Raw genomic sequence first — 16,344 nt, 5'->3', positions numbered from 1 at the left:
TTATTTCTCATTCCATCTGAATGTAACCACCTTGCTCTAAATCTGATTAAAAGCTGGTAATGTTTTCCCATGGTATTCTAAAGGCCGGCCATCATGTCATGTATCGACCCATCAAAACATTCTGCAATACATTTCAAATGGCAGCATCCAGTCATGTCACGTCACAGCACCGTCAATGTTTCTTGGGATGAAAGTTTTGAATACTGACATCATCTGTCTGCTGTTGATAACGTAACCCCCAAGCTCATTTCCTCCCAATACATGACCATGCGCAGCTCTCCGTATTTCATTTCACTGAGTTTTTCGTGGTTAATATCAGTTTTTTTGTTCATTATTTGTTACAAATTATTTCATTTTGTTATTTCTTTTATTGAAATTTATAATGGCAAAAGATTAACTGAAGCAGTGAGACAGCAGTCTGAATTGTACAACATTACTAAATTACTTGCCCCCCCACTACATTTCTAAGGTGAATTTTTGTACATTCTGGTAAGGTATTTAATATTTTAGAAAGCCAATTTTTCACCAAATGTTATGGCAGCTCATAATACTGTGTTACTTTTAGCGACTCTGGGTGTAATTTGATGTAACAAATGAAAATGTGTCAGCTTTCTACAATAAAAAATGAAGATTCTTTTTCTGGAGATCCTTGTGTAGTTGCGAAATTCCATTTCTGTACTATGTAATAACTTTTTTTGGACCCAGATTCTTCTTCTTCCTTTTTTTTTTTTAAAAAAGTTGTTGTGCACTTCTGTATTTCTTCGCTAATATACACACCCACATTGTGTATGTGCACTTCACGCGTAAAAAGAGTTGAAAATCATCTTGCAAAGATCACAATTCCTGTGAGAAGAATAGTTCCAGACAGTCATGTGAGTTGAAATAACATCAATTAAACTGACTTGACATGCCACGACATGACAAGACGATGTGAATACACCTTGATGTGACAGAGCCATGGCATGATGGCCAGTATGAATTGACCTACATATGTGAACGGGTACTGAATTTTCATTTGCAAACCACTTCACAAATCATTAGTTTCTCATAAGCAAATAAAATATTGACTTGGGTTCACAATCATGTAATGGTTCTTGAAGGAGAAAATTTTCGCCTTTGAATGTTATCTTTACTTAAAAAGCAGGATAAATGTAGGTATACTGTATCCATAAATGTATGAAAACTTTCGTTCAAGTACTACAAAAGTTTGTGAGTTGATAGAATTTAATGCTATTTCCTCGTGAGTTTCACAAAATTGTCAATTATTATAGCACATCATTAGATAGTTGTAGTGCCTTGTTCATAGTGTCTCATGTATCCATCCGTTGCAGTAATGCCGGAAGTCAAATGTCACATGACTGATCAAATGTGATCAATACTGTATCGAGCACTTCTGCATATAGGGAAACCTTGAGCCTATTCACATGAAAGTATTGTTTGTTAAGCTCTACCCTTCTGAACTCTTCAAAATAAATTTGTACGAAACCTCAATAGTCAGTGCTTCAGCTGTAAACATAAAACTACCCCTATATTGATCTATTAAACACTGTAAAAATGTTTACCTCAGCATCAATGGTTTAATCTGTGAATATAAGGCAACCCTGCAATTTTCGAATGACAAACTTGAGAAAAAGCTTCATCTTATAATCAAGCAAATACAGTATTGGTATGTACTCCATATGACGGACGATAGTGCACAACCACACAGGGCTCATGCGAAATCTTTCAGAAAAAATGGGAACTGGAAGATTGATTATGAGAAGAATAAAGGAAATGTATCAATGTAGTGTGAGTGGTGTAAAAGTAGGAAGACACAAGATGGACTAGGTTGAACAGAAAATGGGCTGAAGCACTATCCCCCTCCTTTTCATAGCTGTTATCGGTGAGATAACGCCAGGACAGGCACAATGAATAGGAAGCTGAAAATATGAAACCATTGTGTTTGCAGATAATTTAATGTTGCAGTGTGGTGGAAAAAGAGAGGTACAAGAAAGCCTAAATATATGAAAGGAATGGGTGGGGCATTACAGATTGGAATTTAGTGCAAGAAAGTGTGAAGTGATGCTGACAATGAGAAATATGGGAGGGGAGGGGATGACATAATAAATAATAGTAGGAGGAACGATAAGGAGATCGGTGAAAGGGAAAAGCAAACCCACAGTCTCCTGCAGAGTGTAAGACGCCGGATATCAAGCAAGGTTGTACCTCCAAAAAGCAAGCAGATGATATACTGAGCATATTATGCCCCAATACTCACATACACATCACAAGTGTGGGTAATGAAGAAAAGGCAGATGAGTGGGATACAAACTAGTGATGTAAAACTTCAAGAAACAGAATAGGACTTAACAGAATCAATAGATTACAGAAAGAGACTTTGAGAGAAATAATGAAAGAGACCACAGAAGGATTAAGATCGTATTGAGCAATTTAAAAGCATGGAAGTTGGCAGGATACTAATAAAAGCCCATGACAACAGGAGCTAAGAGGCCTAGAAGAAGACTAAGAGACAGATGGAACATTGGAATGAAGGACTGTATGGTCAGAGGAGGAAGAAAATACTGGGTAAGAGTGGAGAGAGAAATGTGGTGGGGACAGGAAAGGATGAAAAGGCTTATGCTCCAAATGGACCCAGCCAAGGGCTGCAAACTATAGAAGTAGGAGGAGGAGGAGGAGAGGAGGAGGAGGAAATGATGATGATGATGATGGTGGTGGTGATGGTGATGATGATACTGGATGGCCTAACCACAAATATTGAGAGCTGCTGTGCATTCTGTATTACCATAATAGGGAATCACACACTGTTCTGGTGTTCTGTATGACACCAGTGGGCAGACACCATACACTGTGTCACCCCAGACTGGTTTTGCAGTATGTCATTTATCTGTACCAATGACAATGAGAGGTCCCCAGAGGTGGGCTCAATTTTTTCAAACCATTTATACGATGATGTAGGTTAGGGTTCTGTGTACCACACGTTAGGATACATTTTGTAAAAAAAATAGCTTAATTTGGCATAATGAAAGAATTGGTGCACATTTTTTATCGATTTTATACATCTTTCTCGGATAATTCTAAATAAATCGGAGTTCTTCCCCAATTTTACTTTTTTCTCAATTTCAGTGCCATCTGTCAATGGTTTAAAAAAATGTTTCAGACAAAACTTGATTAATTTTTTATGGAGAATCCAAATCTGCAATAAAAAATGGGTGTTTCCATTAAAGATTTAAAAGTTTCCCCCCGCCCCACACAAGGGGGCAGGGGCTGGGGGGGGTCACGTGTAGTATCATTTGATGTCCCCCTTTGAGCTTACGAACTTGTCTTACCCACTGTTTTTACCCAATGTAGTGTTTTCGAGATAATCTCATCCGAAACTTCAGATGGACTATATAAGTCAAAATCAGCTACAACTACTAGAACCATCTGCCAGTGTGTGTTTGTGCATTGCTTGAAGTGTTGCGTGGCAAAGCAAAATATCAGTTAACAATGCAGGAAAAGACAAGATCGGTACTCACTGTAAAGAAGAAACATCAACTGCGTACAGGCACGATTTAGAAGACACTCACATGTAGCTTTCTGCCACAGCCCTATTTGTGTGTGTCTCTCTCTCTCTCTCTCTCTCTCTCTCTCTCTCTCTCTACTCTTTACTGAGGAAAGTACTTTTTACTTTACTGATGAAGGCTGTGGCTGAAAGCTATATGTTAGTGTCTTTTAATCATGCCTGTCTGCAACTTGACTTGTCTTCTTTATAGTAAGTAGCAATGTGTCTTTTCCTACCTGGAGTTTCGTTTGTTTGAAGAATATCTATTACGCTTGTTTTGCAAGTGTTCTGTTTCAGCTCAAATTGTATTTCTTTATGTTAAATATTTCTGAAACTACAAATACTACATTTTCTGGCTGTTTTACATCACTTGGGAAAAAAAAAACTTTTATCTATGTCTCACTATATAATATTTTGACTTTTATTCACATTATATTTATTTATGTCATGTTGTTTACCCTTGAGATGTAAATATTTTCGATTTTGCTTCTGTACCTACACATGTGGCAACATACAGTAAAACTTTCTTCTCTTTGATGTGAGGTACTGGATAAGGCAGTCAATAATCTTGTGTTTTGCTTTTCCAGTCTATGTTACGTGGCTAGGGGATAATAAAGTGAATTAATATTAATCTGTACTATTCTTATTTCAAAGACAAATTTTCCATTTTTTTTTTTAAATTGAGAAACTTTAATATTTGAACAGTGTTCATATTAGGCACAGGGTCAGATTTATTTAGTGAAAAAGCATGTTCTCTCTGTACAGCTCCCATCCTTGAGTTCCATGGCTGCAAATCTAATAAACTAAAATATGTATAAGGAGCGTTAGAAGTTGAACACCCTGTGGCAGAACACACTACTGAGTGCAACATGCTTGACTTCAATGGGAGCTTCACAACCTGTGCCATCTGGATCCTCTTCCCAGGTTTTCTGAACTACATAAATGGGACTTATTCTTGCAACACATCTTTTACTCCCTTAATCCTCCTGGCTTCAATCTTTGTTAACCCACTGTACTACACCCCCTACAAATTCACACGCCAATGTAATCTACATGGTCCACACCTCACCAGCTCCAGAACCGTTGTGCCACATGCCTGGCCCATGCACCTAATACACCTCTCTCCTGTATTGCTAGCCTGCACACCTGCCCCCCCCCCCCCCCCTGAACCGCTGGTTACCTGTCCCCAAACCCTTTTTCAAACAGCATTCTTGCACTGTGCATCCAGCTGGAGCAGGTGTGCGTGTGTGTATGTTTTAGAGAGAGAGAGTTTTATTCATGTGACACAATGAGTTCTAAAGAAAATCTCTCTGAGTATTAGGCTGCAGTACGTCTGAAAAATATGGATCTGCTAACCAGGGCTTCCCATTCCTGTACAATCATATCTGCAATTTATAATACATGATATACAGCAGGGTTATAACAAGAGGAAGAGACAGGTAGCTTTGCAGAGCATATAGGAGGGAATGTTTTTAACTAATATCAATCATTAAATCTATTTTTTTCCAAAAAATGTGTGGATGGATATGTGCGTGTGTGCGAGTGTATACCTGTCCTTTTTTCCCCCTAAGGCAAGTCTTTCCGCTCCCGGGATTGGAATGACTCCTTACCCTCTCCCTTAAAACCCACTTCCTTTCGTCTTCCCCTCTCCTTCCCTCTTTCCTGATGAGGCAACAGTTTGTTGCGAAAGCTTGAATTTTGTGTGTATGTTTGTGTTTGTTTGTGTGTCTATCGACCTGCCAGCGCTTTTGTTCGGTAAGTCACCTCATCTTTGTTTTTATATATAATTTTTCCCACGTGGAATGTTTCCTTCCATTATATTATTATGTTGTCAGATGAAGCTCACCATGTAATGTTAGCTACGTACAGTAAATAGAGGCACAAGACCAATAACAAATTAATCAACAAAGCTCCATAGTTGACTTCTGCTTCCTCTAACATTTAATAATGGTCCTTCTCTTTTTGATTTCTTATGTATCATTATGTGTCATTCTAAAAATATTATGAAAAGAACAGTTCCTATCACCATATAGTGGAGATGCTGAGCCGCAGATAGGCACAACAAAAAGACTGTCACAAAATGAGCTTTCGGTCATCCAGGCCGTTGTCAAAAATAGACAAAACACCCACACACCCACACACACACACACACACACACACACACACACACACACAGCAGTCTCTGGCAGCTGAAGTCTTTATTTTGTGATAGTCTTTTTGTTGTGCCTATCTGCAACTCAGCATCTCCACTATATGGTGATAGGAACTGTTCTTTTCATATTTGGTGAGTAGCAACCATCCTTTTCATACTATTGTTACTTTCCATCCTGGATTTTCCATTGTTTTTGTGTGATTCTGTCATATTCATTTCCAATGAGTGCTTTTGCACTATTTCTAGTTGGAGATTTCTCTGTGTTTAAGCCTTATAAAGCTTTTTTTTATTGTTTTATTCACATATTTCTTAGCATAAAAACCAATGTGACTTAAGGGGACACAGTCGCGAGGGAACTCCCATAAGGAATCAATGCTAAAACGAGCAAACGTCAGGTACACTTTCTGAAGTAACTAACGGAGATAAAGACCTGAAACTTTTACAGTGTACAGCTGAAACATCATTCTCAAATCACATAAAAATGGTTAATGTATTTTATATATTTCATGAGTAATCATTTTTTTGTTCTGTAAGACAAAAAATTAGAACTTTTCTAAACTCCTTGGAGCTTGTAAATCTGTTCTTTTTATCACTACTGGTCTATTTTTTTATCTAATTAATCATCGTTGTATTAACATGAGATACTGTAAGTCTGATGTCTGTAGCAGTCATAGTTTTTGAGAAAAGTGTACCAGAAGGTCAAAAAATGTAGTTTTGAGAAAAATGGTATTAAAGTTTTCCATGCAAGAAAGTAATGTACATTTGATCTTCTGGCTATCCTGGCCTCCTTGGCAGCATTTCCTGCAGAAATATCAGCATAACGGATACGGTCCATGTCAATCTTTTTCAGCCCCCGTTCAGTATTGATACCATCCTTTGTTTCCAAGAGTCTTAATACATCAGTCTTCTTTGACACACCAGCATTGAAGCACATCACTGCATTATGAATGCCAAATTTTAGTGTTTCTTTTCTGACGAAAACAGTTTTTGGTAGCCTTGTCCAAATGACAGAATTCAAACTTTCATTTGGGTTTTGAGTTTTTCCATGGAGACACTTTTCCAAGAGCTCTTGTTGGCTAAGGTCTCTAAAAATGGGTTTCACAGTTAGCAGGATTTTTTCTGGAATTGAATGTTTGTGCTTATAGCTGGAAGATGTAGCTGGGTTGTTGAATTTGCACCAGCTGTCAGGTCCCCGTGGGCAAAGATTATGTTTTGGTTCCTCATCTGTTGAAATTTTATGGCTCTCCTCATTGCTTCTACATTGTTGCAGTTATTTCTAATGGCCATACTATAATAAGTCTGGATCCTGTCTATTTCAGCCTTTGTCAGGCCCCCTTTACCACCTAACTTTTTTTCCTTACATATCTTTAGAAGTCGTGAACCCATTCTTTTCTGTACATGTCCTATACATTCCAGTTTATTAATTTTGACTCTAGGCCCTTAAGGTTTATCTTCTACCACTTTATGATAAGCCTTACTGTCCCCGTCCCCAAGATAGTCTGTATAGAGGATACCTCCCGACTGCACAGACCTTTTGAAAATGTTAGCAACACCAGCCACTTCCACGCCTCCACCATCATGGTCCTTTTTGCACACATGTTGTATAGTGGGACTTTTGCTACAGATGTCACAGAACTAAGTAATAATTTCAATATCCAGAACCTTCCCAGTATCAAAAGAAGTTGCTGACACAATACCATTTAGGGATGTATGCCCACGTTTCTGCCAACTGTCATCAAAACCAGCAGAAATTTGCCTTGGGTCAGACTTCGTATCATTCAACTGAACTGCTTCTATGGCTGCTTTCAACACTGTAGATTCACTTACCTCAGTTACAACTGCACCAATAGTCTTGTTGTAAACATAAAATTTTCTTGGAGGTGGAGGAATGTTCATCACTGCACAAAGAACAGCACCTGCACTTCGTCCTTTTCCAATAGATCTAAGTGCATACACTAATCTTATATTGTTTTCATACAATCTGCTTCTTGTTACGCGGGATGACATTGTATTAGCAGTACAGCTACATTCCAAACATATCAAAACTAAATTACAAACAATTCCCTTGGTTTTCACCACATCTTCATGCAAAGTAATGTTTCCACCACAGTTTTTACAATTTGTGTGTTTTTCGATAAGTTCACGTAATAACCTCATGGAGATCAGAATGTTTGTGTCAGTAACAACAGAAACACTGTTCACGCCACATATTGCATTGTCACGCATTTGAGAGGCACTTGGAAAACCGGCAGCACCTAGAAGCTTCTTGCTTGAAGCACTGACACTCGCACTGACTTCACTTTCAGTATTATTTTCTGCCCTCTGTTCAAAGCTAGCAGTTTCGTGGTTTATTTTTACATATTTATTTCCACGAAACTTAGGCTTATATCCAAACTTCTTTATTCTACCCATTGTGTTATAACGTTTCACAAAATCATTACATTTGTATCACCAAAACGTAAACAACTAGGATGAAGAAACTGACAAACGATAGTCGGCAATGCAGACAGGCAGGCAAACATCAGAATAACAATTCTCTCTTGCAACCCAAATAAAGAGTATTTACATCCGTGGAACATAAATGATTGTTGTACTATAGTCAATGCTGACTACTGCACAAGATACAGCAAAAATGGACGTGGCGCTAGTTACCAAGCTTCACGAACACATTAATAACTACGAATATAATAATCAGATTTGTATGAAACAAACGGCATTTTGTAGCCAAATAATTGGAGCATAGATTAAGACAAAAAAAAATCGATTTTTTTGAGCCTGTTCGCGACTGTCCCCCCTTAATCTCATCCTACATATATTCTCAAATGAACCTCTCCACTCTATTTCTTTCTGGTCAATGATTGTTATTGTTATCCTTTATGGTCCAATAATGATATCCACAAAACAATTCTTATTTTAAGTGTTCATTAAATTAAATTAAAATTAAATTAAATTATAAATCAAAAAGATATACAACAGTTTATAATCTTCAAAAATTTTAGTTTGGAGATTATTTTCAGAATGCTAAAAATACCTTGAAGAACACTGACCTTTATATCTTCAATGAGATCTTCAAGATCCTTTATGGTCAGGCCATTTAAATACGTGTATGGTTCATGCATTTCAACGGCATCCACTTCCTCTTCAGCACTGATATATTTTGCCAAAAGGTCAATAGGCTTTGCTACAAAGCGAGAGAAATCATGTAATATTATTTCTATTTTCTGCATATTACAACACAAATGTGTAAGGAAAACGTGTATACATAAAAATATTTTGCCAAAAGATAGTAAGGAAAACGCGTATACATAAAAATATTTTGCCAAAAGGTAAATAGGCTTTGCTACAAAGAGAGAGAAATAATGGAATATCATTTCTATTTTCTGCATATTACAACACCAATGAATAAGGAAAACGTGTATACATAAAAATGTACTAAATATATCTAAAAACAAAGATGCTGTAACTTATCAAACGAAAGCGTTGGTTTGTTGATAGAGACACTAACAAACACAAACCCACACACAAAATTCAAGCTTTCGCAATCCACGGTTGCTTCATCAGGAAAGAGGGAAGGAGAGGGAAAGATGAAAGGATGTGGGTTTTAAGGGAGAGGGTAAGGAGTCATTCCAATCCCAGGAGCGGAAAGACTTGCCTTAGGGGGAAAAAGGGACAGGTATACACTCGCACAGACACACACATCCATCCGCACATATACAGACACAAGCAGACATATGTAAAGGCAAAGAGTTTGGGCAGAGATGTCAGTCGAGGCGGAAGTACAGAGGCAAAGATGTTGAATGACAGGTGAGGTATGAGCGGTGGCAAATTGAAATTAGCGGAGGTTGAGGACTGGTGGGTAACGAGAAGAGAGGATATACTGAAGGGCAAGTTCCCATCTCCGGAGTTCTGATAGGTTGGTGTTAGTGGGAAGTATCCAGATAACCCAGACGGTGTAACACTGGCCGTGCACCAAGGCATGTTTAGCCACAGGGTGATCCTCATTACCAACAAACACTGTCTGCCTGTGTCCATTCATGCGAATGGACAGTTTGTTGCTGGTCATTCCCACATAGAAAGCTTCACAGTGTAGGCAGGTCAGTTGGTAAATCACATGGATGCTTTCACACGTGGCTCTGCCTTTGATTGTGTACACCTTCCGGGTTACAGGACTGGAGTAGGTGGTGGTGGGAGGGTGCATGGGACAGGTTTTACAACGGGGGTGGTTACAAGGGTAGGAGCCAGAGGGTAGGGAAGGTGGTTTGGGGATTTCATAGGGATGAACCAAGAGGTTACGAAGGTTAGGTGGATGGCGGAAAGACACTCTTGGTGGAGTGGGGAGTATTTCATGAAGGATGGATCTCATTTCAGGGCAGGATTTGAGGAAGTCGTATCCCTGCTGGAGAGCCACATTCAGACTCTGATCCAGTCCCGGAAAGTATCCTGTCACAAGTGGGGCACTTTTGGGGTTCTTCCGTGGGAGGTTCTGGGTTTGCTTCTGTACCAGGTCGGGAGGGTAGTTGCGGGATGCGAAAGCTGTTTTCAGGTTGTTGGTGTAATGGTTCAGGGATTCCGGACTGGAGCAGATTTGTTTGCCACGAAGACCTAGGCTGTAGGGAAGGGACCGTTTGATGTGGAATGGGTGGCAGCTGTCATAATGGAGGTACTGTTGCTTGTTGGTGGGTTTGATGTGGACAGATGTGTGAAGCTGGCCATTGGACAGATGGAGGCCCTATACAGTTGAGGCAGAGACCATGAAGAAATCAGGGAACTATATTCACCCCTTTATGAACTAGTTTGAGGTGCTGTCTCCCACTGATTCTGAAACAGAACCAGTGCAAAGTACTTCATCTGTTGCGAAGTCTGCCAGGTTCCACGTCAAGGGAAAAAGTGAGAAAAAAGGTAGTAGTCCATTACTTGTCATCAGTTTGGGTGTAAAACAAATAATGGAAGCCCTAAGTAAAATGGCAGCAAGGGATGAGAAGGGTCATCCTGTGCACTCAGTATGTTTGCTTGGAGCCCTCTTTTAATATACTGAAGAGGTCTCCAACAAGAATATAAAGTACTGTTGGTCTCATGCAGCTATTTAGTCTCAATGTCCACTATCTCTTTGATGCTCTTTTGCTTTTCAGAGCTCACACTGATATTTTGTGAAATGTAAATTCTCCTCGTTTTTTTAAGTTGATGTGGAGGCCGGCGAGATCTTAATAAACAGAGTGACGGACTACTAAACCTCGTTTAGACTGAAATCTCTGGTCCTGTTTATTGGGTTTTCTGTTATATTTATTTTAACAGACTTATTAATTACGCTGTCCCAGAAACTCGAAAGAACACCCAGAAGCACACTATTAATCAGACGTGCTCAAAAATCTTGAGAGATCACTATTTCAGCTGAGCTCACAATATGCAACATTGTTCCCAGAACTAATTGTGGTCCCCTTGCTGTGAGTTGAGTAGAAGGCTTGATGCAGAATCTTTGAAGGTTCTGTGACAGGCTAGTCTACAACTTTCTAGTCCTCTAGAGTGCTTTCAAAGCAGTCATGTCATTTTGTAGTGAGCTGATATAGCTGTGAGCTCTCTTACAGCCCTCAACCCACTATAGACATGAAGCCCACATGGTATAATTAGTGGAACTAAGTAGCAGATCCACAGCTTCAGGAAAATACAAGATGACTGTCAACATTGAATAAGTTAACTTTTATTATGAACACCATCAGGGCGACAGACCAATTGAGAAGTGAGAACTTACAGGGTGACAATTACTGAACTATATGAAAAAAGAAACGGAAATTAGTTACAAACTATAGCATGCACACACTTTATTCGACATGTAAACATCACTACAGATATTCGGATTTAAGTTATGACATGTTCGATATGCCTGCCATCATCGCCAATGATGTGGCACAGAAAAACAGCAAAATTCTGCACGATACGCTGAAGTGTCGGAACATTGATACTGTCAATGACCTCCTGAATGGCTGTCTTCAGCTTAGCAATGGTTTTGGGGTTATTACTGTACACCTTGTCTTTAATATAGCCACACAAAAAGAAGTAGTCGCATGTGTTCAGATCCGGGGAATATGGCAGCCAATCGAGGCCCATGCCAGTGGTCTCTGGGTACCTCAGCACCACAATGAGGTCCTCAAAGTGCTCCTCCAGGACGTCAAACACTCTCCTGCTGACGGGGTCGAGCTTCATCTTGCATGAGTCACATCTTGTCAAAATCAGGGTCACATTGGATAATGGGGATGAAATCATCTTCCAAGATCTCCATGTACCGTGTCATCAAGGAACATCGCACCGATTATTCTGTGGCTGGACATTGCACACCACACCACACCACTCAGTCAATTATTGAGGGTGAAGAGACTTCTCAATCACGAAATGCAGATTCTCAGTCCCCCAAATATGCAAATTTTGTTTATTGATGAACCCATCCAAATAAAAGTGGGCTTTGTCGCTAAACCAAACCATGAATGCACATATTAATTCCCATCCCACCCCATGGCTAACTGTACAGTTTGAACATCCTAACACAAACCCTTCAGAAGTTATGATGATTTTATTTCATATAGTTCAATAATTGTCACCCCGTATTTACTCCCCTTAACAAGGGAATCCCACATTGTATCACTTCATCTGGTGCCCTAAGTGAAGGACACAGATGGAAGTCACTAAAATATAAGTGTGTTCACAGAAAATAATAAGAGATTTTACGAAATAGCAGGAAAATACATGACATTGCCTACAGCCACTGAGATAAACAATGAAGAAGATACAGACAAACACACACTGTAGTGCTGTCTAATATAAGTGTCATATTCAAGAAAATGTTCTTTAGTGACTTAACGAAAACTGTGCAAGTGTGAATTATCAAAACATTCAAAACAAAGAAAATCAGCTGGCCATAGCAACCCTATCAACAACCATAATTATTTACAAACTTCAGCAATTTCTCAGCACATAAATCAGAAGAAACCTAACGGGAACAAAACAGAGGATTTTGGATTGCTGTTTTGAAGCCTAGGAGTGCAGTTACTACTTCTGACTTGTTCAAATGGCTCTGAGCACTATGGGAGTTAACTTCTGAGATCATCAGTCCCCTAGAACTTAGAACTACTTAAACCTAACTAACCTAAGAACATCACACACATCCATGCCTGAGGCAGGATTCGAACTTGCGACCGTAGCGGTCGCGCGGCTCCAGACTGTAGCGCCCAGAACCGCTCAGCCACTCTGGCCAGCTTCTGACTTGTAACTGCTTGTCAAAATACTTTATACTGAGATTGTGTGATGGTGTAAATACCTTCATTTGTGTAGGGAACTGCTATTGAACAAAGTAACTGTTAATTATACTGTATGTCAAATACTGCTCAAAGTATGAGTACCAGTATTTTAGCAAAAGTATTAGGGAAATTACGACAATTACACAACTCAGATAGACTGTCTAACTATATGACAAAATTTTAAGGTTGAACGACAGGTACACTGTTTTTGTCGTCCTGATTTTAGAACAAAAACAAGTGTACTTGTTACTCAACCTCAAATATGGAACTGTAACTGAGCAGTAATGGAAGAATCCATAAAAAGATATGATAACACTTAAAAGTGACAGCAAAACTCTACGAGAAAAATTAGATAAATTGTCTCAAAATAGTTAAAAATCACACAACATGTCTGAAAGTATGACAACACTTAAAACTAAAGTAGATAAATTAGACGGGATCTACAGTAGCATCACTACACTTCAGTCTAAAGGGGAAAAGATGAAACAATTTAGATAAAATAGTTATAGAAGTAGACAAACTTTCTAATATAGAAAACCTCATTTTAGATTTACCTCAGAAGTTACATTCTGGGCTAGAGGAATCCTCAACTGGTCAATTTGAAAGCACAAGCATCCAAATCTGAAATACTTATGACTGTACAGAGACATTCGAACATAATAGAGAATCTGCTGAAGTAAACAGTGAAACTAATACTGTAACTAGCTTGGAACCAGATATTAAATGAGCAGAACATACAACAGAAAATTGAACTTACAATAGCTATGCCTAATGCTTTGACAAATACTGTAGTACTTCAAATAGAATTTGAAGATCATAGTGAGTATGCCAAAGTATACGATGATCGTAAACTTAAGTTTAAAAAATATTTCTGTTGTAGAGAGCACACAACTGAAGAAGGGAATTCTGGTTTCACCACATGTATAGGAAGTAGACTTACTAAGAGCCATATCTGCAGGAAATCTAAATTTAAGCTTTTGGTAATAAGTGGGGAAATGCAAATAAATATTTAAAGGAAGCTTTAAGCTATAGAGAGTTCTCATGAAAAGATTTCAGCTTTGAATGCAGTGTAACTCAAGGAAGTAGAACTATGAGTGGAGATACTCAAATAAATACCAGTTTTAACTTTTCGGTACTAAGCATATGACTTTGAACAAATATATGACTCCATTAATAGGCTATAAATACATGTTATGAACATTACCACATTATTTACTGTTTGTTGAAAGAGTGAAATATACAAGTAGTGGATGCAGTATGGAGATGGGAAGCATATACTTATAAAATGTAACATTTTACAGAGTGCACATAGACTCATCACAGATGGAGTGTTAGTCGAAATGATTTCAGTTAATTTTTTGAATTGGTCATTGAGATTTGAACATTTTCATTGTTGTAATTACTTACCTGAGGTGAATTCTGCCTTAATTTTTTTCTTTTTTGTTTATTGTTTTGTAAATGAAAAGAATTCAATTGGAACAGTTTACACAGTAAAATAAAGTAAGTAATGCTACTATGGTTTATTTATTTGCATCTATGCTTGCAGAAACTTTAGTGTTAAATGTAATCACTGGCTAAGCAACAGAACATATGCTTACCGCTGAGCAAAACTTTTCGTAGTCGTAAAAGCATTATTGTGGATTGTATCGGGTAGTCAATGTGGTAGATCTACTTATTAGATAAATACAATAACTGTTGACAATGGGTATTAGTGTTAACCCTCTGTCTAGAAGGTTGATTGGAAGGATGTTAACAACAGGGTGGGGTGGAATTCCATCTGGGTAGTATGTACCATGGAGCAGGAGACCCTCCAATACTTTAAGCATGATGAGCTAGAAGGATACACTGGCTGGGGATACGGCCTGAGCTAAATCATGCATGCACATTAAACAAATAGGGTAGGCAGGTGGTTTTCCACCCCACTTTGTGGACAGAGTTTTAAATAAGGTACTTTTTACATGGAAATAAAGCATTGCTGCACAATACGCAGGGCACTTACTAAATTTTAGTGACATGTAAGGTACAGTAAGTGATATAATATAGATACGATACAAGATTTTAAACCATCAAGAGACTCTGCTACCTTTGCAGATTAGGCGGAGTGACAACCCAGGCTCTGAGTCCTATTTCATATTTAGCTTTACATGGAGGAATTTCTTACTCTTCAACTATTCTTCTACCAATAATTTTCACCCCTCTCTTACTGTCACATCTTACATAATAAAATTAACAGAGAAAGCATATTATTTGGAAAAAAGAGAGTATACATTAATAAGTAACAATTATATGGTCTATTTCAGTGCATGAAAAAGTAATGTTGCATGTCTTGTACAAGACATTAGCTTTCTATGATGGAATTTCTTGCTCTTCAACTATTCTATTGTCAATAATTTACATCCCTCTCTTACTGTCCTATCTTACATAATAAAAGTAACATGGAAACTCTATTATTTGGAACATAAAGAGTCTACATTAATAAATAATGATTATAAGCTCTATTTCAATGAATGAAAAAGTAATGTTGCATTTTTTGTATTAGGGATTTACTACCTTTTTCTTTCCTTTTATTAATAAAGGTTGGGTTTTGTATTTCTTTTACAGGGGAGGATTGGTCATCTAAAGAACTAAATATGTACCGTAACCGGTTAAGTACAGAGGTACTTATAACACAATCGATACGTATCACAGTGGTGAAATACTGTGAGCAAACATTAACTTACAGACTGAAGATTTGAAGACTGATTAATACCGACAAATGACGTGTGGTTACCCAATTTCTACTGGCTATCAATAGGAGTTTCTTAGGGTCAATCTTGGGGGGCCAGTACGAGTGAAACCATGGCAAGTCCGTTCTGTAGGGCATGTTGTCCTCTGGTGAAATACTCATCAGGAAGGTAACATTGGGGTGAGGGGTGGTACAGAATTCTATCTTTGGGGTAGTACATTCTTTATTTCTTCAATCCTAAAATATGAATACCTATATTTTTCTTTTCATTCTTTTCCAACAGGAGTACAGGTTCAATCTTCCATCTTTTCACATTCATATGTTTCTATTACAGAAGCCCTGTCTTACCACACTGCGGTAAATAGAACCAGTTTTTCACAGGTAAACCTGAGAGATTATTCAGCGTAACACAGATTACACATATTGACATAGAGAATGATTTTTTTTTTGTTTATGCACAAATGCAGGTGAATGTAATAGTAAAGACACATTTGTTAGTAACATTAACCAAGGGGGAGGAGAAGCAAGGAGAGCAATAGTACAAACAGTGGAAAACTGATGTTCCAACAGGTAGTTAGGGATGCAAATACAGGATGCATTAAATATTTGGCCAATACAACAATAGATAGCATTAGCATTA

At 38.2% G+C, this 16,344-nt stretch overlaps 1 protein-coding gene across 1 annotated transcript in view; it reads right to left on the bottom strand.

Annotated features, from left to right (window-relative positions):
• Nucleotides 1–16,344, bottom strand: part of LOC124794906 (cactin) — a 177,036-nt gene that overhangs the window by 88,536 nt on the left and 72,156 nt on the right. The window contains exon 5 of the mRNA XM_047258608.1: nt 8,741–8,874. Coding sequence (XP_047114564.1) covers nt 8,741–8,874 — 134 coding nt within the window. The remainder of the gene's footprint in view (nt 1–8,740; nt 8,875–16,344) is intronic.

The sequence above is a fragment of the Schistocerca piceifrons genome, chromosome 4, assembly GCF_021461385.2.
Source record: "Schistocerca piceifrons isolate TAMUIC-IGC-003096 chromosome 4, iqSchPice1.1, whole genome shotgun sequence".
Classification (NCBI taxonomy): domain Eukaryota; kingdom Metazoa; phylum Arthropoda; class Insecta; order Orthoptera; family Acrididae; genus Schistocerca; species Schistocerca piceifrons.
This window is presented reverse-complemented; position numbering and strand designations above follow the sequence as displayed.